Source organism: Oncorhynchus kisutch, linkage group LG27 (assembly GCF_002021735.2).
Source record: "Oncorhynchus kisutch isolate 150728-3 linkage group LG27, Okis_V2, whole genome shotgun sequence".
Classification (NCBI taxonomy): Eukaryota; Metazoa; Chordata; class Actinopteri; order Salmoniformes; family Salmonidae; genus Oncorhynchus; species Oncorhynchus kisutch.
In genome coordinates, this window is record NC_034200.2 from 19,807,964 (window position 1) to 19,827,509 (window position 19,546).

Consider the following 19,546-nt stretch of genomic DNA (forward strand, 5'->3'; position numbering starts at 1 on the left):
GCAAAGAAAATATCGGATATCGGCCAAAACTGTAATATCGGTGCATCACTCATACATACATACATACATGCATACATACATGCATGCATGCTGTTCAACTCTCTAGAGACAGCAGGAGTGGTAGAGATACTCTGAATGGTCGGCTATAAAAAGCCAACTGACATTTACTCCTGATTTATGAACATTTGAACATCTTGGCTATGTTTTGTTATAATCTCCACCCGGCACAGCCAGAAGAGGCTCCACCCCTCATAGCCTGGTTCCTCTCTAGGTTTCTTGGTAGGTTCTGGCCTTTCTAGGGAGTTGTTCCTAGCCACCGTGCTTCTACACCTGCATTGCTTGCTGTTTGGGGTTTTAGGCTGGGTTTCTGTACAACACTTTGAGATATCAGCTGATGTAAGAAGGGCTTTATAAATAAATGTGATTTGATCTGTACCAGTCAAAAGTTTGGACTCCTACTCATTCAGGGGTTTTTATTAATTTTTTACTATTTTCTACATAGAGAAGACATCAAAACTATGAAATAATACATATGGAATCATGTAGTAACCAAAAAAGTTCAGCGTGAATAGCACAGCAGTGTTGCAGTTCTTCAAACACTCAAACTACTACCATACCCCGTTCAAAGGCAATTCATTATTTGGCTTACCCATTCACCCTCTGAATTGCACACACACAATCCATGCCCAAAAAAATTCAAGACTTAAAAATCCTTCTTTAAACTGTCTCCTCCTTCATCTATACTGATTGAAGTGGATTTAATGAGTAACATCAATAAGGGATCATGGCTTTCACCTGGTCAGTCTATGTCATGGAAAGAGCAGGTGTTCTTAATGTTTTATATACTCAGTGTATATGTAAACACTGCTGAAAAAGTAACTGGTAGCAGCAATATACAAATACTTATGGTAATATACTACTGGTATATATTAATGTGTATGTATAAACATGTAAACAGTAGTAATAGTGACCAGTAGCAGGATAAATAGATAAATACAAATGGTAATCAATAATCAATGGACAGCAGTGTAATGCAGTAATACATCAGTGGAGACCTGTGGATGGTCTGTGTGGATAGTCTGTGGGAGAGGGAGACCAGTAGTTGTTAGCCATTTAACAGTCTTATGGCTGGCCAGGGGATAGAAGCTGTTTTGGAGTCTGTTGGTCTGAGCCTTGATGCACCGGTAACGCCTGCCGGATGTGAGCATGGAGAACAGTCCATCTCTCGGGGGGCTGGAGTCTTTGTCAAGCACGCTTTTGGCAAGCACACTACAAGTGCTAGTATATGCATTATTATCCCTGACTCTTAACAGGCTTGCTTACTCCTATGCTTTCACCTCATTGAGGTGTATTGAGTTCTCAATTCATGATCTCAAAACAGAAAACTCTGCCACCTGCTGGCAGGTCAGAGGGATGCACTGAAACATCATAGAGGCAAGCTGTTAGAGATGAGTACTGGTGAATTATCATTGTGATCCATGTAGATTTTATACTTTTTTTATCTGCTGCAAAGCCAATTGCCCTCTAGGACAAAATGTTCCAACTTTATACATAATTACATAATTATCTGTGCACCTCACTCTCTGTCCTCTTCCTCGTCCCAGATTACAGTCTGATGAAAGCTGCATTTCAGTCTTGTTCTGTCATGCTACCCTCCGGCCAAGTTCAATGATATGTTCTGACTAGTCTATTTCAAGTACGAAGAGGTCACAAAGCGTTTTATTGACATCTAACTCCACTGGCTCTGTAAAGATTCCTGCAGTCAGCTGTATAGATGTTTCCAATTATTAATGTTGAAACATTATTTTGGTCACTCACTCTTGACTTAAGGTCCAAGTTTAGAAAGCATTTATAAAGACTTACATCCCATGGGTGATTTTTTTCTTCATACTTTCGGCATAGTACAATGGCAAGAGAAAGTAAGAACCCTTTGGAATTACCTGGATTTGATCAAATGTAATCTGATCATCTAAGTCACAACAATACACACATAGTGTGCTTACAATAATATGTGTGTTATTAGTTTATTTATCTTGTCTATATTGAATATATAATTTAAACATTACTGTGTAGGTTGGGAAAAGTATGTGAACACCTAGGCTAATGACTTCTCCGAAAGATAATTGGAGTCAGGAATCAGCTAATCTGGAGTCCAATCAATGAGACGAGATTGGAGATGTTGGTTAGAGCTGCCTTGCCTTATAAAAAACACTCACAAGAAGCATTGCCTGATGTGAACCATGCCTCGAACAAAAGAGATCTCAGAAGACCTAAGATTAAGAATTGTTGACTTACATAAAGCTGGAAAGGGTTACAAAAGTTTCTCTAAAAACCTTGTTGTTCATCAGTCCATGGTAAGACAAATTGTCTATAAATGGAGGAAAAGTTCAGCACTGTTGCTAGTCTCCCTAGGAGTGGCCGTCCTGCAAAGATTGCTGCAAGAGCACAGCGCAGAATGCTCAATGAGGTTAAGAAGAATCCTAGAGTGTCAGCTAAAGACTTAAAGAAATCTCTGGAACATGCTAGCATCTCTGTTGACGAGTCAACGATACGTAAAACGTAAACAAGAATGGTGTTCATGGGAGGACACCACGGAAGAAGCCACTGCTGTCCAAAAACAACATTGCTGCGCGTCTGAAGTTTGCAAAAGTGCACCTGGATGTTCCACAGCGCTACTGGCAAAAAATTCTGTGGACAGATGAGACTACAGTTGAGTTGTTTAGAAGGAACACACAACACTGTGTGGAGAAAAAAAGGCACAGCACAGCGACATCAAAACCTCATCCCAACTGTATGGTGCAGGGAGCATCATGGTTTGGGGCTACCTCAGGGCCTGGACAGCTTGCTATCATCGATGGAAAAATGAAATCCCAAGTTTAACAGGAGAATGTTAGGCTATCTGTCCGCCAATTGAAGCTCAAAAGAAGTTGGGTGATGCAACAGGTCAACGACCCAAAACACAGAAGTAAATCAACAACAGAATGACTTCAACAGAAAAAAATATGACTACTGGAGAGTCCTGACCTCAACCCGATTGAGATGCTGTGGCATGACCTCAGAGCAGTTCACACCAGACATCCCGAGAATATTGCTGAACTGAAACAGTTTTGTAAAGAGAAATGGTCCAAAATTCCTCCTGCCCTTTGTGCAGGTCAGGTCTGAACTACAGAAAACGTTTGGTTGAGGTTATTGCTGCCAAAGTAGGGTCAACCAGTTATTAAATCCAAGGGTTCACATACTTTTTTCACCCTGCACTGTGAATGTTTACACAGTGTGTTCAATAAAGACATGAAAACGTATAATTGTTTGCGTGTTGTTAGTTTAAGCAGACTGTGTTTGTCTATTGTTGTGATCTAGATGAAGATCAGATCATTTTATGACCAATTTATGCAGAAATCCAGGTATTTCCAAAGGGTTCACTTACTTTTTCTTGCCACTGTATTCTTGCATCAAATGTTTCATCCACTATTGGTATTTTGCAAGTGTATTTATGGAAACTGTATTTATTTTCACTTTCCCATCGATTCATCCTCCTCTTCACTCTTTCATTATATTTTCTCCTGATGTTTTTTTGTCTTTTCTTGGTGCAGAACGTTAAGTCGGCCATGCACCTGGAGCGTACCAAAGGTTTCTGCCACGTGGTGGTGTCCTCTAACCTGCGGGATGGTTTCTCCCACCTGATCCAGTCGGCAGGGCTGGGGGGCATGAAACACAACGCCGTTCTCATGGCCTGGCCTGGGGGCTGGAAACAGGCTGAGGACTCCTACCCCTGGAAGAACTTCATTGGTACACACACCATACTCTAGTATCCTCCACACTACACACCATCGTTTGCTATACTAGTCTACAGTAGATTTAAGTAGCATCAAGTATGTCATAATAAGTAGCCTCTTGTGACGATATCCACATACATTTGAAAAATTAAGCTAGCGTAGCTATCTATTGAGATTTGGTTTTAGGTTCTGAGAACATTTTTGTATGTTTATGGGCCGGGTTATGAGTTTTTCCTGACCAAATGACCTGACCAGAGTCAGTCAAAACTAATTATGTGGGTTTCTTGCACTGATAACAATACAAGCAGTACAGTAAATATCCTCCTTATCCCACAGAGACAGTGAGAGAGACTACATCAGCCCATCAGGCCCTGTTGGTTGCAAAGAACATTGACAAGTTCCCCTGCAACCAGGACCGTCTGGGGGAGGGCACCATAGACGTGTGGTGGATTGTTCATGATGGAGGTCTTCTCATGCTGCTGCCTTTCTTACTGCGCCAACACAAGGTATTGTGGCATTGGCACCATATGCCTTTGGGTACTGTATACTGTTGCTTTGTAAAAAAAAAAAAAAGAAGAAAAAGTATGTACACACTACATTCTAATAATGGCCAGAAATGTTTTTTGTTAATTGCAAGGGGCCATTAAACAATTTCCACAACTGATATTGGACTGAAGCACTATATCATTTAGAACAGTTTCATAGACACTCATAGTTTCTTTCCTTTTTTTTCTATCTCTCTGTCCCTTGTCCGTCCCAGGTGTGGAGGAAGTGTAAGATGCGTATCTTCACAGTGGCTCAGATGAATGACAACAGTATTCAGATGAAGAAGGACCTGCAGATGTTCCTGTATCACCTCCGTCTCAACGCTGTAGTGGAGGTGGTGGAGATGGTAAGCAGCTGCACGCACACTTAATCATACCTGCTATAGTATTAATAACAAACCATTTGTCAAGGGTTTTGCCCCCTTTTTTTGCCAGTTTCTTTGTATTTCTGTCCTCAGCACGATAGTGACATTGCAGCCTTCACCTATGAGAAGACCCTGGTGATGGAGCAGCGCTCTCAGATGCTGAAACAGATGCAGCTGTCCAGAACTGAGCGGGAGAGAGAGGTAATGTGATGCTCAACTCTTGTCAGGTTCTGTTTAACCTACAGGAGGTTGGTGGTACCTTATTTGGGGAGGACGGGTTCATAGTAATTGCTGGAATGGAATCAATGGAATGGTATCATACTCATCGTGTTTCCACGTGTTTGATACCATTCCATTTACTCCATTCCATCCATTATTATGAGCCGTCCTAGCACCTGCAGAAAGTACCTGGATGTGTGTATTTTCTTCAGCTTTTGTACAATAGTGGATAAAACATCATTATATTGACAAGTGAACACTTGGTCACTGCTTTGAATGTTGACTGTAGGCCTATGCACAGTGTTTAAATCAAGGACGGGGACAAAGGTTGCACTTCACACGCGGGATAGATTATATTTTTGTTCATTCCTGTTACAGTAGTTCTTCCTTGTTGTTTGTGGCTCGTAATATGGACTGACTGTTGTGACATTTTGGCTCCAGTAGTTCCATTTTAGTTCCAGTAAAAGCGTACCCCAATACTGTATGTGTTTCTGGAAGCAGCGCCCTGAAGCATTACTCAATGAATATGGCTGTGGCAAAAGAATGAAAGAGAACTGAATTATAGGATTTCTATGGCTGTGGTCCTCTTGTGTCCTTGTCACCCTACTCCTGCATCCACTTACGTGAGAGTTATCGGCTCAGTAACTTTGTAGCAAGTATTACACTTAGATCTTTTTACAACAATCTTCTTAGAACCAAAAACTTAGAACGTTCTTGGTACGCTGGCAAAACCGCCAACCCCAAACCTTCAACTTGGATTAGAAATGTAATCCCATTTTTCCTAATTGTTTCCATAATTTCCATTTTTCAACTTCACTTTGATTTATTTGTAGTATGTTTTATTATTATTGTTTGCTATAGTACACTTTATTTTGTTCCTATGTCATGCATTGTTTTTATGGAGCTTTGTTATTTTAACGTTGAAGCATTGAAATGTACAGTAATATTTCATGCCTTTTCCATGGAGTAGACAGATGAACGAATGCAACCATGAGAATGTCATCCATAATCCATTTTGGATCTATTGCTTGGATTAACATTATCATCTTGCCGATAATGCAAAACATAAGGATAGTCTCCATTCTACAGTTGTGCCAGCCTCCTGATCCTATCTGACAGGAGGCACCGCTTTGTTTAGCATCCTGCCTGGGTCTGTAGTGACACCAGTGTTATCCCCCAGGCTCAGCTGATCACTAAACTGGGCACTAAGTCCCATGCCAACCTCAGTGACACAGCTACCGCCACTCCCGACCACCATGTCCACATGACCTGGACCAAAGACAAACTGATCGCAGAGAGGAACCGTAAACGCGGCGAGCCGAACGTGGGCGTGAAGGACCTCTTCAATATGAAACCGTAAGTATCTCCCCTAGAGGCTCACACGACAGTACACTGTCAGACATACCCCTTTCACACTACTGAACTGAGTCTTACTGTTCTGTACTGGCCTGGTTATGGTAGTGTGAAAATGGTATTAGCACTGCCAACAGAAACTACTCAATCCATAGATGCACCTGTCTAGTGCACATATAGAATAATGGTTACAATAGCTACAGTACTGTTACATACTTGAAATATCTAGACTGAGTATGATGTACCTTTACTTGAACTATACTCGGTTCTCAGGATGTTCAGACTAGTCTGTACTCCATCATTGATGCCCTGTTCTCCCTATTTGTGTCTGAAATGTGTGATTAACCATGGTGAGATGTATATATTATAAACATACCTATGTTTTGTTTTGTTTCCTCTCCTCTAGAGAGTGGGAGAGTCTGTAAGTCAAGTTTCCCTTAGTCTTAAGTATGTGTGTGATCCTTCCCCCTCCCTCATGTCGTGACCTTATAGTTTTTCTTAGAGCGACGAGGGGTGTGTGGTGTCTTTCTTCACTTCTCTCCTCCTCTTCTAACAGCATGTATAGTTCTCTCTCAGTTGATTTACATGGAAAAATTAACATTCACTCAGCATGTGTGACCTTGCCTAACTTGCCTAGACTATTTTATATATGCTTATAATGGTAAGCATATATACAGTACCAGTCAAAAGTTTGGACACACCTACTCATTCAAAGGTTTCTTTATTTTTACTACTTTCTACATTGTAGAATAATAGTGAAGACATTAAAACTATGAAATGACACATACGGAATCATGTAGTAACCAAACAAATCTAAATATATTTTAAATTTGAAATTCTTCAAAGTAGCCACCCCTTGCCTTGATGCCAGCTTTGCACACTCTTGGCATTCTCTCAACCAGATTCATGAGGAATGCTTTTCTAAAAGTCTTGAAGGAGTTCCCACATATGCAGAGCGCTTGTTGGCTGCTTTTCCTTCACTCTGCTGTCCAACTCATCCCAAACCATCTCAATTGGGATGAGGTCGGGTGATTGTGGAGGCCAGGTCATCTGATGCAGAACTCCATCCCTCTCCTTCTTGGTCAAATAGCCCTTACACAGCCTGGAGGTGTGTTTTGGGTCATTCTCCTGTTGAAAAACAAATGATAGTCCCACTGAGCGCAAACCAGATGGGATTGCGTATCGCTGCAGAATGCTGTGGTAGCCATGCTGGTTTAGTGTGCCTTGAATTCTAAATAAATCACTGACGGTGTCAGCAGCAAAGCACCCCCCCCCACACACATCATCACACCTCCTCCTCCATGCTTCATGGTGGGAACCACATATGCAGAGATGATCCATTCACCTACTCAGCGTCTCACAAAGACACGGCGGTTGGAAACAAAAATATCAAATTTTGACTCATCAAACCAAAGGACAGATTTCCACCAGTCTAATGTCCATTGCTTGTGTTTCTCTGCCCAAGCAAATCTCTTCCTTTTATTGGTGTCCTTTAGTAGTGGTTTCTTTGCAGCAATCTGACCACGAATGCCTGATTTATGCAGTCTCCTCTAAACAGTTGATGTGGAGATGTGTCTGTTACTTGAACTCTGTGAAGCATTTATTTGGGCTGCAATCTGATGTGCATGTAACTCTAATGAACTTATCCCCTGCAGCAGAGGTAACTCTGGGTCTTCCTTTCCTGTGGCTGTCCTTATGAGAGAGAGTTTCATAATAGTGTTTGATGGTTTTTGCAACTGCGCTTGAAGAAACTTTAAAAGTTATTGACATTTTCCGGATTGACTGACCTCCATGTTTTAATGTAATGATTCTCTTTGCTTATTTGAGCTATTCTTGCCATAATATGGACTTGGTCTTTTACAAAAAATAGGGCTATCCTCTGTATACCCACACCTACCATGTCACAACACAACTGATTGGCTCAAACACATTAAGAAGGAAAGAAATTCCACAAATTAACTTTTAACAAGGCACACCTGATAATTGAAATGCATTCCAGGTGACTACCTCATGAAGCTGGTTGAGAGAATGCCAAGAGTGTGAAAAGCTGTCATCAAGACAAAGGGGTGGCTACTTTTTGGGGATTTGTTTAACACTTTTGTTGTTTACCACAGTACATGATTCCGTATTATTTCATAGTTTTGGTGTCTTCACTATTATTATACAATGTAGAAAATAGTACAAATAAAGTAAAACCCTTGAATGAGTAGGTGTCAACTTTTGACTGGTACTAAAAATACAGTTGAAGTCAGAAGTTTACATACACTTAGGTTAGAGTCATTAAAACTCGTTTTCAACCACTCCACACATTTCTTGTTAACTAACTATAGTTATGGCAAGTCGGTTAGGACATCTACTTGGTGCATGACACAAGTCATTTTTCCAACAATTGTTTACAGACAGATAATAATACATTACATAACAATAACAATAATACATACATAACACAATTCCAGTGGGTCAGAAGTTTACATACACTAAGTTGACTGTGCCTTTAAACAGCTTGGAATGGCTTTAGAAGCTTCTGATAGGCTAATTGACATCCTTTGAGTCAATTGGAGGTGTACATGCAGATGTATTTCAAGTCCTACCTTCAAACTCAGTGCCTCTTTGCATGACATCATGGGAAAATCAAAAGAAATCAGCCAAGACCTCAGAAAATAAATTGTAGACCTCCACAAGTCTGGTTTATCCTTGGGAGCAGTTTCCAAACACCTGAAGCTACCACGTTCATCTGTACAAACAATAATTTGCAAGTATAAACACCATGGGACCACGCAGGCGTCATACTGCTCAGGAAGGAGACGCGTTCTGTCTCCTAGAGATGAACATACTTTGGTGCGAAAAGTGCAAATCAATTCCAGAACAACCGCAATGGATCTAGTGAAGATGCGAGAGGAAACCGGTACAAAAGTATCTATATCCACAGTAACACGAGACCTATATCTTCATAAGGCCGCACTGCATGGAAGAAGCCACTGCTCCAAAACCACCATAAAAATCCAGATTACGGTTTGCAACTGCACATGTGGACAAAGATTGTACTTTGTCCTCTGGTCTGATGAAACAAAAATAGAACTGTTTGGCCATAATGACCATTTGTTATGTTTGGAGGGAAAAGGGTGAGGCTTGCAAGCCGAAGAACACCATCCCAACCGTGAAGCACAGGGTTGGCAGCATCATGTTGTGGGGGTGCTTTGCTCCACGAGGGACTGGTGCACTTCACAAAATAGATGGCATCATGAAGTAGGAAAATTATGTGGATATATTGAAGCAACATCTCAAGACATCAGTCAGGAAGTTGAGGCTTGGTCGCAAATGGGTCTTCCAAATGGACAATGACCCCAAGCATACTTCCAACGTTGTGGCAAAATGGCTTAAGGACAACAAAGTCAGGGTATTGTGTGGCCATCATAAAGCCCTGACCTCAATCCTATAAAAAATGTGTGGGCAGAACTGAAAAAGTGTGTGCGAGCAAGGAGGCCTACAAACCTTACACCAGCTCTGTTAGGAGGAATGATCCAAAATTCCCCCAACTTATTGTGGGAAGCTTGTGGAAGGCTACCTCAAACGTTTGACCCAAGTTACACTCAATTAGTATTTAAATTGTTTATGTAATCTTCTGACCCACTGGGAATGTGATGAAATAAATAAAAGCTGATATAAATTATTCTCTCTACTATTATTCTGACATTTCATATTCTTAAAATAAAGTGGTGATCCTAACTGACCTACGACTGGGAATTTTTCTAGGATTCAATGTCAGGAATTGTGAAAAACTGAGTTGAAATGTATTTGGCTAAGGTGTATGTAAACTTCCGAATTCAACTGTATCTAACAAATATGCCTTGATGCTTAGGTAAGTGAGGCGTGATATTATTCTTGTCAAATCAACAATTACGTCTGCCTGCAATATTCCTTAACTAGATTTAGTTAAGCCAACTGTTACATGCAGTATCAACATGACATTACTCCTGAACCATGTTTTATCAGTATAATCTATAGTATGGCTATGGAGGCATTTGTTATACATTACTTAGGGTAGCTAATTGGCTTACTGTACATTTTTGCCATGATACCGTCAAGTCACATCATGAATGCTTATGACAGGTATGATGTCATGTTTATAGTAGAAGCCTGTAGTAGGATATAAGGCATACAATGTTACCCTATTCCTTATATAATGCACTACCTTTGACCAGGGCCTGGTCAAATTTTAGTGCACTATATAGGGAAAATGTATTTATTTATCCATTATTTTACCAGGCAAGTTGACTGAGAACACATTCTCATTTGCAGCAACGACCTGGGGAATAGTTACAGGGGAGAGGGATGAATGAGCCAATTGTAAATTGGGGATTATTAGGTGACCGTGATGGTTTGAGGGCCAGATTGGGCATTTAGCCAGGACACCGGGGTTAATATCCCTACTCTTACGATAAGTGCCATGGGATCTTTAATGACCTCAGAGTCAGGACACCCGTTTAACGTCCCATCCGAAAGACAGCACCCTACACAGGGCAGTGTCCCCAATCACTGCCCTGGGGCATTGGGATATTTTTTTAGACCAGAGGAAAGAGTGCCTCCTACTGGCCCTCCAACACCAGCAGCACCTGGTCTCTCATCCAGGAACTGACCAGGACCAACCCTGCTTAGCTTCAGAAGCAAGCCAGCAGTGGTATGCAGGAATTTTAAAAAACGGTGCCTTTTGGGGCTCAATCCAAGTAGAAAACATGTAAGTTGTTATTCTTGAGTTTAACCTGTTATTTTTCCTATTTTGTAGGAACCAGTCTAACGTGAGGAGGATGCACACCGCGGTCAAGTTGAATGAGGTTGTGGTCAACAAATCCCAGGGAGCTCAGCTGGTGCTGCTGAACATGCCTGGACCGCCCAAAAACAAGGGTGGTGACGAGAATTGTATCCTTTTTTTAAACCACTAGTATACTCTGAACTGGATAACGGAGTGTCCACTGTCTGAGTCAGTATCATCTTACAGTAATAAATAGACTGACAGGGACTGAAGCTATAATGATGTACAGTGCTGTGAAAACACATTTTCTACCTTTATGAATGTTAACAGATCTTCAACTAAAACATAATATTAGATACTGAACAAATAACACAAAAATTGGATACCTATTTATTTATTAAACAAAATTAAGCAAAACTCAGTTCCCCTGTGTGGAAAAGTATTTACCCCCTTACACTCATTAACTGGTTGTACCACTTTTAGCTGCAATCAAACGCTTCCTGTAGATGTTGATCAGTCTCTAATTTCTGTGGAGGAATTTTGGTCCACTGGTCCATGCAGAACTGCTTTAACTCAGCAACAATTGTGTCCTTTTATATTTTTTTGTTACCTTTATTTAACTAGGCAAGTCAGTTAAGAACTAATTCTTATTTTCAATGATGGCGTTAGGAACAGTGGGTTAACTGCCTTGTTCAGGGGCAGAATGACAGATTTTGACCTTGTCAGCTCGGGGATTTGAGCTTGCAACCTTTCGGTTACTAGTCCAACGCTCTAACCACTAGGCTACCTGCCGCTTTTCAAGCATGAACTGCTCGTTTCCGGTCCTGCTACAACATCTAAATTGGATTTTGGTCTGGACTTTGACTAGGCCATTCCACAATGTTATATTTGTTGCTTTTAAGTCATTCTTAGGTAGAATTTGTGTGTTTTGGTTCATTGTCTTGTTGCATGACCCAGCTGGGCTTCAGCTCAGACAGATGGCCTAACATTCTCATGTAGAATTCTCTGATACAAAGCAGAATTCATGGTTCCTTCAATGATGGCAAGTTGTCCAGGTCCTGAGGCAGCAAAACATCCCCAAATCATCACACTACCACCACCACCATGCTTGACCTTTGGTATGAGGAGCTTATTGTGGATTGCAGGGTTTTCGCCAGACATAAATAAGGCATACTTTTATGACTGCTGAATACCAACTATCAATCACAGATCATGTATTTTCAAGTAGAAATACCTGGCGAAGCAACTGCTCGCTATCCCTCTCGAGCTCACATTCTTTTCTATTCTCTCTATGTCCCACACTAACCTTCCACAGCATGTGTAAAAGAAACACACACACCGGACAAGTAGAAATGCAATGGATTTTGATCATTGTCGTTAATTACCACGTTTTCTGTGCTAAACTACACTTCATGACAAAAAGTATGTGGACACCTGCTATAACAGCCTCCACTCTTCTGGGAAGACTTTCCTCTAGATGTTGGAACATTGCTGTCGGTACTTGCTTCCATTCAGCCACGAGCATTTAGTGAGGTTGGGCACTGATGTTGGGCGATTAGGCCTGGCTCACTGTCGGCGTTCCTATTCATCCCAAAGGTGTTTAATGGGGTTGAGGTCAGGGCTCTGTGCAGGCCAGCCAAGTTCTTCTGCACTGATCTCGACAAACCATTTCTGTATGGACCTAGATTTGTGCACAGGGGCATTGTCATGCTGAAACAAAGTTGGAAGCACAGAATCATCTAGAATGTCATTGTGTGCTGTATTGTTAAGATTTCCATTTCATGAAGCTCCTGGCGAACAGTTCTTGTGCTGACATTGCTTCCAGAGGCAGTTTGGAACTTGGTAGTGAGTGTTGCAACCGAGGACAGGTGATTTTTATGTGCATACAGCACTCGGCGGTCCGGTTCTGTGAGCTTGTGTGGCCTACCACTTCGCGGCTGTTGTTGCTCCTACACATTTCCACTTCATAGAAACAGCACTTACAGTTGACCGTGGCAGCTCTAGCAGGGCAGAAATTTGACATACTGACTTGTAGGAAAGGTGGCATCTTATGACAGTGTCACTTCGAAAGTCACTGAGCTCTTCAGTAAGGCCATTCTATGACCAATGTTTGTCTATGGAGATTACATGGCTGTGTGCTTGATTTTATACACCTGTCAGCAAAGTGTCCACATACTTTTCTATAGTGTTATATACATTGGTCAATTAGTTTAAAAAATATATATATTTCTAGTAATTACTCAGCACCAATGTTGCATAACTTTTCAAGTATACAAATGTTATTCGTTAACTCAGGTTCCCTTTATTTAATAAAGGTTCCCTTTATTTAATATTTGGTTTTGGTTGAAGATCTGATAACATTCAGTGTAAAGAATATGCAAATATAGAGAATCCGAAATACATTTTCACGGACGGCATTGTACATAGGCATGAACTGTTGATGAGGAACTGCTTTGAGGTGTCTGCATCTAAATTAAAATTCCAGACTTTTAGGTTATTGCCCCCATTACTTTTACTTTTGATTTTTAAAATCACTCTACCATTAGTACTCTTCCACGTCAGTGTCTATGCAGTTGTTTCTCCTTGACCCCATGGCCTGTAGACATGGAGTTTCTGGAGGTTCTTATGGATGGACTGGACCGTGTGCTGCTGGTACGTGGCGGAGGCAGGGAGGTGATAACAATCTATTCCTAGCGCCAACAGACACGGGCGGGTATGGTGCAGCCTCAGAGAATCCGGCGAGGTCATCCGGACAAATGGCTGGGCTTCAGCCTCCACCACAGTGCCAGGAGAGGAGTGGGTCGCCCCTATACTGTAGTATGGGAGGACAGTAGGGGGCTGCCTCCACACGCGGAGCAGACTAAGCACACACTGCTGCTGACTGGAGGACAACAGAGGGCACTCTGGATAATCTTTCCATTTCTTATTGTCAGTCGTTAGGAATAGGAATTCTTTCAGTTGAACAAAGTGCATAAGTAATGATATTAGGATGGATAGAGATGACCTCGGATTACATGGCTCAGGACTCTAATGTAGTATGGTCTAGCCTAGCTGACATAGGATGTAGCTTGTAAGTCCAGATAGTAGACGGGTGTTTAAATCCCAAGTTAGGCAGCCTACTGTGGTTGTGCTCTGGAGTGAGCCACTTGCCCTGTAGTGCACTACTTTTGACGAGAGCTCTTATGGGCCCTGGTCAAATGTAATGCACTATATCGGGAATAGGGTGCCATTTGGCAGAACTGGCCTTAGGCATAAGCGGTCGCGTTGGGCCCCACAGCCTCTTGTGAACAAAAAAGGAACTTAGTCTTTCTGTTATACACAAGGTGAAATTTGGTTGTGCGTCATTATTTCAGTCATAGACCGTCAATCGGTAAACAATGTCAGCCCCAAAAATTTTGATTGGTAGTTATTTTTGTCAATATATATTTTCTTTTAGGTGGTAGATCAGCTTTAATATCGCAGATAGATTGTGCCTTCCAAACCTCCATATATTTTTATATATATTACACAGTACCAGTGAAAGGTTTGGACACGCCTACTCATTCCAGGGTTTTTCTTTATATTTTACTGTTTTCTACATTGTAGAATAATAGTGAAGATATCAGAACTATGAAATAACACATATGGAATCATGTTGTAACCAACAATGTGATAAACAATATATATTTTATATTTGAGATTCTTCAAAGTAGCCACCCTTTGCCTTAATGATAGCTTTGCACACTCTTGGCATTCTCTTAACCAATGAGGTAGTACCCTGGACTGAATTTCAATTAACAGGTGTGCCTTGTTAAGTTATTTTGCGGAATTTCTTTCCTTCGTCTTCGTGCGTTTGAGACCATCAGTTATGTTGTGACAAGGAAGGGGTTTTATACAGAAGATAGCCCTATTTGGTAAAAGACCAAATCCATATTATGGCAAAAGCAGCTTAAATAAGAAAAGAGAAACAACAGTCCACCATTACTTTGTAAGACCAGAAGGTCAGTCAATCCGGAAAAATCAACAAGTGCTATGATGGAACTGGCTCTCATGAGGACCGCCACAGGAAAGGAAGACCCAGAGTAACCTCTGCTGCAGAGGATAAGTCATTCGAGTTAACTGCACCTCAGATTGCAGTCCAAATAAATGTTTCACAAAGTTCAAGTAACAAACAGACATCTCAACATTCAAAGTTTAGAGGAGACTGCGTAAATCAGGCCTTCATGGTCGAATTGCTGCATAGAAACTACTACTAAAGGAGACCAACAAGAAGAAGAGACTTGATTTGGCCAAAAAACACGAGCAATGGACGTTAGACCGGTTAAAGTCTGTACTTTGGTCTGAACTAAAGTCCAAATTTTTGATTTTTGTTTCCAACCGCCGTGTCTTTTGTGAGACGCGGAGTAGGTGAACGGATGATCTCTGCGTGTGTGGTTCCCACCGTGAAGCATGGAGGAGGAGGTGTGGGGGTGCTTTGCTGGTGACACTGCATTCTGCGGCGACACTCCATCCCATCTGGTTTGCGCTTAGTGGGACTATCATTTGTTTTTCAACAGGGCAATGACCCAAAACACACCTCCAGGCTGTGTTTGCACTATTTGACGAATAAGAGTATTGGAGTGCAGCATCAGATGACCTGGCCCCCACAATCACCCAACCTCAGCCCAATTGAGATGTTGGACCGCTGAGTGAAGGAAAAGCAGTACTCTGCATATGTGGGATCTCCTTCAAGAGAGAGCTGTTGAAAAAGCCTTCCTAATAGTTTTGATGTCTTCACTATTGTTCTACAATGTAGAAAATAGTAACAAAATAAATAAAAACCCTTGAATGAGTAGCTGTGTCCCAAACATTTGTGTGTGTGTGTGTGTGTGTGAGAGAGAGAAGTCGTAAGTTTACATACACCTTAGCCAAATACATTTAAACTCAGTTTTTCACAATTCCTGACATTCAATCCTAGTAAAAATTCCCTGTCTTAGGTCAGTTAGGATCCCCACTTTATTTAAAGAATGTGAAATGTCAGAATAATAGTCAAGATAATTATTTATTTCAGCTTTTATTTCTTTCATCACATTCCCAGTGGGTCAGAAGTTTCCCTTCACTCAATTAGTATTTGGTAGCATTGCCTTTAAATTGTTGAACTTGGGTCAAACGTTTTAGGTAACCTTCCACAAGCTTCCCACAATAAGTTGGGTGAATTTTGGCCCATTCCTCCTGACAGAGCTGGTGTAACTGAGTCAGGTTAGTGAGCCTCCTTGCTCGCACACGCTTTTTCAGTTCTGAGGTCAGGCCTTTGTGATGGCCATTGCAATACCTTTATTGTCCTTAAGCCATTTTGCCACAACTTTGGAAGTATGCTTGGGGTCATTGTCCATTTGGAAGACCCATTTGCGACCAAGCTTCAACTTCCTGACTGATGTCTTGAGATGTTGCTTCAATATATCCACATAATTTCCCTCCCTCATAATGCCATCTATTTTGTGAATTGCATCCGTCCCTCCTGCAGCAAAGCACCCCACAACATGATGCTGCCAGGTTTGTAGGCCTCCTTGCTCGCACACGCTTTTAACATTCCTGTGCTTCACGGTTGGGATGGTGTTCTTTGACTTGCAAGCCTCCCCCTATTTCCTCCAAACATAATAATGGTCATTATGGCCAAACTGTTTTATTTCTGTTTCATCAGCCCAGAGGACATTTCTCCAAAAAGTACTATCTTTGTCCCCATGTGCAGTTGCAAACCGTAGTCTGGCTTTTTTTATGGCGGTTTTGGAGCAGTGGCTTCTTCCTTGCTGAGCGGCCTTTTAGGTTATGTTGATATAGGTACACCTCCAATTGACTCAAATGATGTCAATTAGCCTATCAGAAGCTTCTAAAGCCATGACATCATTTTCTGGAATTTTCCAAGCTGTTTAAAGGCACAGTCAACTTAGTGTATGTAAACTTCTGACCCACTGGAATTGTGATACAGTGAATTATAAGTGCTATTATCTGTCTGTAAACAATTGTTGGAAAAATGACTTGTGTCATGCACCAAGTAGAGTTTCCTAACAGACTTGCCATAACTATAGTTTGTTAACAAGAAATTTGTGGAGTGGTTGAAAAACAAGTTTTAATGAGTTCAACTTAAGTGTATGTAAACTTCCGACTTCAACCGTATGTATGGTAATTGTTTTTTTTATCCTTCAGCTACCCTCAATCCCTCGCATCTATCTCTGAAGACCATCCAGTTTCTATTGGCCATATATTTTGAACTGTGCGGTTTCACAAATGTTATGAACCTATGTACATTTTATGGAAACAGTATATTTTACATGAGTTATCTTGTTACTTTTAGTCCCACCCTTCAAAATGATTTGCCATTTATTGTTCAACTGTGATGTTTCACAAACGTTCTGAAATGTTCTATTATCATAGTTTCTACAAATTGTAAATTAAAGATAAACATTTTTGCTAAGAGTATTATTATATTATTGATCGATTGACTATGACTTTTCAAATTAGCTAGCAGTGCTATTTGTAGTTAGCTCCAGGTAAATATTGCAATTCAAGAGCCATCCCTGAACCTGCGACCAAAAACAAGTTACATATTGACAGTACCAAAACAAATTATCTAATGATTCTCTTTGCAGCAAAATGTGCAGAGCTGGGACGGTTGTGTCCCCCATATATATAACGTTCTGTTGGTTGCAAGATTTGGGTATAATAATATTAATTGAAAAAAGTTTTGAACGTTTTGTGTATCAGTTCATAAACCATGTGCCATGAAATTGGTACATCAAAAATATCTTCCCGACTACTTTGCAATCTGTATGGCACAGCTGTCCATTTTTGCGATCTTAAATTAAACTGGTATACTTTTTTATTTATCACAATTTTCTTTAACCAATTTTGGTCTTTAATGCAGGGCTGACAGAGAAGTTCCTTACATTCTCCCCTTTCCACATGCCGCTTCCATTTTTGCGGTAATGCTGCAATTAGTTGGTTGTACAGCAGACATTTCCATATATTTTTGTTAGCTGCATGTGTGACTCCACCAGTCCTATTTATGATATTATTTTTTTAAATGTTTTATTAATCAGTATATTTGAGTTTAACCAACATATTTGTTATATTTGTTCTGTCTTTTCTGGTGGATTAAACTGAAATTGCATCCAACTTTCTACGGCTCGTTTTAAAAATAGTGACTTTTTTTCCCGAGATTCCATTTTCAAATAACTGAAAATTAAAGGTTGTAATGTGAATAAAGCCATTCTTGAACATGTGGTGAGACATTCTTACAAATCTGCTTGTGAACCAGTTTTAAGTATAACTTTTTAAATGTTTTTATTTATCCGTTATTTTACCAGGTAAGTTGACTGAGAACAGGTTCTCATTTGCAGCAACGACCTGGAGAATAGTTACAGGGGACAGGGATGAATGAGCCAATTGTAAACTGGGGATTATTAGGTGCCCATGATGGTTTGAGGGCCAGATTGGGAATTTAGCCAGGACACCGGGGTTAACACCCCTACTGTTACGATAAGTGCCATGGGATCTATAATGAGTCCGGACACCCGTTTAACGTTCCATCCGAAAGATGGAACGTGTGAGGATAGTGTGTTTGGTTAGTGAGGTTAGTGTGTTTGAGGGAGCCTGAATGTGTCTGCGATCTGCACCATATGCAATTTTGCAAGACATATTGTATGTCTTTTTTACAATATGGAAGAACTATAAGAATATGACATGGTGTCTAAATCCATCATTTTAAGATAGATGGTAGATGAATGCAAAGATTGTTTGGCACTTCAAAAAAATTATACTATACATTTGTTTGTTACAGTATTGCATGTTGCTGGCCTATTATATACTGTAATCCACCTCATAGAAATATAGTGGGAGATGAAAACATGTCAGCCTATTTTGCTCGCATGTGTACTAATATGAGCCCTATAGATTCAGATGGTCTATAACGTGCCAAAGATGATATGAATGAATGAATATCAGAATGACTGAGTTCATGTATTTCAATGTAAAGTTAGCAGTAGCATAATTAATTTGATAGTATAGCTGGAGTACATATCTCTTATGACTCATTTTAGTTCTATACATCAATCATCGTTAGCATAGTATTTACCGTTTCCTTTCATCTTATGTAGTTCTTAAAGTTAAAGTAGACTCACTTTGGGACTGGAAAACTGTATTGCACTCAAAGTTTGTACTTTTAGCCAACATCCCCTGTATCATACCATCATAACGTCATGACATTAATTTGACAAGACTTTCCAACACTCACTTGAATTTGCATACCGCCCCAATAGGTCCACCGACGATGCAATCGCCATCACACTGCACACTGCCCTGTCCCATCTGGACAAGAGGAATACCTATGTAAGAATGCTGTTCATTGACTACAGCTCAGCATTCAACACCATAGTACCCTCCAAGCTCATCATTAAGCTTGTGCCCCCTAGCGCTCAACCCAGCCCTCTGCAATTGGGCCCTGGACTTCCTGACATGCCACCCCCAGGTGGTGAGGGTAGGAAACAACATCTCCACTTCACTGATCCTCAACACTGGGGCCTGACA

At 40.8% G+C, this 19,546-nt stretch overlaps 1 protein-coding gene across 4 annotated transcripts in view; it reads left to right on the plus strand.

The window, feature by feature from the left end:
* Positions 1–18,240, plus strand: part of LOC109872233 (solute carrier family 12 member 7) — an 85,147-nt gene extending 66,907 nt beyond the window's left edge. For 2 of the 4 annotated variants that reach the window (XM_020463396.2, XM_031806815.1), the window contains exons 18-25: positions 3,591–3,786; positions 4,110–4,279; positions 4,534–4,665; positions 4,777–4,884; positions 6,083–6,258; positions 6,662–6,676; positions 11,039–11,172; positions 13,608–18,240. In XM_020463396.2, coding sequence (XP_020318985.1) covers positions 3,591–3,786; positions 4,110–4,279; positions 4,534–4,665; positions 4,777–4,884; positions 6,083–6,258; positions 6,662–6,676; positions 11,039–11,172; positions 13,608–13,699 — 1,023 coding nt within the window. In that variant the 3' untranslated portion in view covers positions 13,700–18,240. The remainder of the gene's footprint in view (positions 1–3,590; positions 3,787–4,109; positions 4,280–4,533; positions 4,666–4,776; positions 4,885–6,082; positions 6,259–6,661; positions 6,677–11,038; positions 11,173–13,607) is intronic. The other 2 variants (XM_031806813.1, XM_020463397.2) reach the window with 2 other exon arrangements.
* The last annotated feature ends 1,306 nt before the right edge of the window (positions 18,241–19,546 follow it).